Genomic DNA, 3,570 nt, shown 5'->3' on the forward strand with positions numbered 1-3,570 from the left:
AACAGAGATTTCTGTGTACATTCTCATGTTTACCTCACCTGGCCATTTTACTGTACCATCACTTCTCATGGTTAGTACAGTCTGAGCCTGGGATGCAATGAATATGGCAGCATCACGAACAAGGTCATGCATAAGGCCGTATTGACGAGTATGAGGACCATCAAGCAATAAACAAGAGTCTTTGAGACTTTGTATTAGGATATCCATTTTAATTTTTGTTTCTTCCAACGTACTAATGCCACAAAATAATTGCAGCCCAAAACAATATTTTAACAAATCCGTGTAATCAATGCCAGGATTCATTTCATGACCACAGAGCAAAAAGAATGACTTAGTAACCCCTGGATTTTCAGCATTGATGAATATATAACTTCTTGCATTTTTGTGCGATTATTAGGGGAGGGTTGTCTTAGTTGCTGTAGGGCGTCTTTCCATTCAGTCTCATTCTAATTTTTTAATACTTTGCAACTGTTAACAAGTGCAAGAGGCAGACCTGCACACTCTTTTGATACCTCGGTTGCTATTGATTGCAATTTTTGGTCTTTGAGAGAATCACCCATCATCTTCTCAAATAAACTCCGTGCTTCTTCTTGAGGTAACAAATTAAGCCCAAAATCCTTTTGAGTGCCCATCTCACATGATAATCTATCGCTGTTCCTGGATGTTACCACTAATTTGCATCCATTACTAGGAATTCCTATTTCGTCCAAATCAAGTTTCTTCCATATATCATCCAGGATAACAAGTATCTTCTGATTCTTCTCTTTTGATAACCTTGCTCTTCGAAGATCTGCTCTTCCGCTTAAAGTTTTCTTATCAATCTTTAGATCTAGTTTGTCTGCAATTTCTCCTTGAATTCGTATAAAGTCTGGGCTTTGCGTCACAGTTGCTATAACCACCTCATCGAATAACTTTTCTTCCTTGACTTGCTTAGCAACTTCTCTCACCAGTGTAGTCTTTCCCACACCTGCCATCCCCCACACCCCTACCAAATTGATATTATCATCTTTCAGTGCCACTATAAGTACCTTCATAGTCAACATTCTTGATTCAAATCTGCTGTTTTTTAGGACCTCATCAATATCTTCCACTATCTTCTTTGCTTTCTTACTTTGCTGATGCCGTAGCTTCAAGTTCAGCAGTGTCCGATAGGAACCTGTTGTCTTTGCTCTTTTGTCATCTTCAATAACTAAATCCTTGGCCTTTCCCATAATCTCATTCACTTCTGCTAACCAACTCTTAACATACTGTTTAATTTCTTCACAGTTTCCGCCACTAGCATCAATGGCATTTTTCTCTTTTCTAGCTTCCAACTCCTCTACCTTTTTCTTCATATTCTCAATGTTGCGGGTGTAGTGAAACGAATAACCTAGCCATTGTTCAACTGGTGTAAGTGTAACCATGTTGTTTATGAGCCACTGTGCAACTGGTTTAATAATGTTCTTGATGACCCACTGTCCAATGGGCTCGACAATATTTGCTGCAACCGCACTAACAATCACAACAGTTACAGTAACAATTACACTTAAAATGTCCATTCCTGTTTTAATCACCACAGTTACAGTAACAATTATACTTACAACCGCACTAGCTACCACACCAATCACGGTTTAGAGCTTAACTTTCACACCTGAATTGATTGCTTCACCACCACATCCAATGATGTCTAGTTCTGTATATTCAATGTGTGTAAAATTAGAAATCAAGAGTTGGTAAATGGTAAGATTAAAAAAAAAACATAGAAATCAAATATAATGAAAGAGAGTTTTTTTCATATATATATATAAATAGAACACTCACAAAATCATACAAGTAAGGATGGTGGACAGATTTTGTTTAATGGAATTCTTGACTGTAATAAGACAGATTTAAATTTTAATGGGTTTGGGATGGATTTGGGTTCAAATCAATTAATTCTAGAAAAATCTTAGATTTATTTAATTCTTATTTATCAACTCTTTCTCTGTAACCCTCAGTAGTCAGTACTACAAAAATCCATGTGATATAAAAGAATCTGATTGTTATTTTGCATTTTAAGTATATTAGATTGTTTTTTATGGACTTAATACACACAATTTGCGGTAAAATTTTGCATGAATTGACTGATAAGTATTGTTTAATATATATATGTATATATGTATATTTTATGATCAAATATATTGGTCTTTTTTTGCTGAGTATACATAGTGGTCTTAAACAGCTTAAAATTTGCTTAAATTTGGTTAAGTAACGTGTTAAAATTTAGCCTTGAGTAACATTAGGTAGACTCTACCTATGCTCAAACCTAACCCTTGTTAAGCTATGTGGAGCTTAATTTGTGTTTGATCCGAATTATAACTCAACCCGATATAGAAGTGTTACGATTTAAAAAAAAGAGATGTTGAGGCTTAATCTGTAAAATGAAGGCTTAGGTCAATAGGCCCAAACTTGCACTTAAGCTATGTGGGATACTTGGACTATAACATACCAACAAGTTTCACAGTTGATGTCCATGAAGGCTCACTTTATTAACACTGACACGATGTCATCCCTTTCTCTTTTTTGGAAGCCCCTCTCGCCTATCAGCTATTTAATGACTTAGCAAAACATTTTAATCTAGCCTCCTCCAAGATCCAACCACAAAGCTACAACTCATTTGATCTCATGCTCAACAAGTTATGTTCAATTACTCGATGTGGTGGTGGGGAAACTTTTGGCCCGTTTTTAACAAGGATATTTGCAGAATAACGTTGGTGAGGGAAAGAATATAATAAGTTGACATGCGTTAGAAACAATACTGCAAACTAGCATCTCGAGTTTAAAAGGGTCAATTTCAATCTAAATATTGAGTTTCAAATACTCGAGTTTTGCTGGCTGATCTGGTTAGTTTTTGCCAGATAGATCTCGAGTCTCATAGACTCGAGTTCTAAAAAGCAAAACCGAGTCTCTAAGACTCGATTTTGGTACCTGAAGACGAAGAGGAACGATCTGACGAAGAACAGAGAATAGAGGAAGAACTAAAGAGGAGAACAGAGGAAGAACGAAGACGTTGGAGCCCCAATTTGGTCGATTGAACGAAGAACGCTGGTCAATTGAACGCTGGAGCTCCGATCTGAAGAGGAACAATGTGCAGCGTGGATGATTTGATGAAGAATAGAGAACAGAGGAAGAACTGAAGAGGAGAACAGAGGAAGAACGAAGAATGTTGGAGCTCCGATCTAGTCGATTGAACGAAGAACGCTGGTTGATTGAACACTGGAGCTCTGATTTGAAGAGGAACGATCTGCAATGTCGAAGAATGAAGAAGAATAACGCTAGGTCAAAAGAACTTGAGAAAGAAGAAGGAAACTCAAATGGTGAAACTCGAGTCTTAAAAGTGAAACTCGAGTCTCGAAAACTCGACACGTGGATTTTTCTTCCACATCAGGTACCACTACTTACAAATCGAGACTTAAAAACTCAAGTTTTATCTTGAAACTCGAGTTTTATCTTGGAACTCGAGTTTTAGACACTCAAGATGCTAATTTTCAACATTATTTTGAAATGTGACAACTAACTAAATTTTTTTATATTTAATGTCATTTGGAAAAA

The 3,570-nt window shown here is 36.5% G+C and overlaps 1 protein-coding gene across 1 annotated transcript; it reads right to left on the minus strand.

Annotated features, from left to right (window-relative positions):
* Positions 1–446: 446 nt before the first annotated feature.
* LOC142628524 (putative disease resistance protein At5g05400) lies at positions 447–1,403 on the minus strand. Its single transcript, XM_075802603.1, has one exon. The coding sequence runs from the start codon at positions 1,401–1,403 to the stop codon at positions 447–449; it is 957 nt and encodes a 318-aa protein (XP_075658718.1).
* Positions 1,404–3,570: the final 2,167 nt, after the last annotated feature.

The sequence above is a fragment of the Castanea sativa genome, chromosome 3, assembly GCF_040712315.1.
Source record: "Castanea sativa cultivar Marrone di Chiusa Pesio chromosome 3, ASM4071231v1".
In the NCBI taxonomy this organism is placed as follows: Eukaryota; Viridiplantae; Streptophyta; class Magnoliopsida; order Fagales; family Fagaceae; genus Castanea; species Castanea sativa.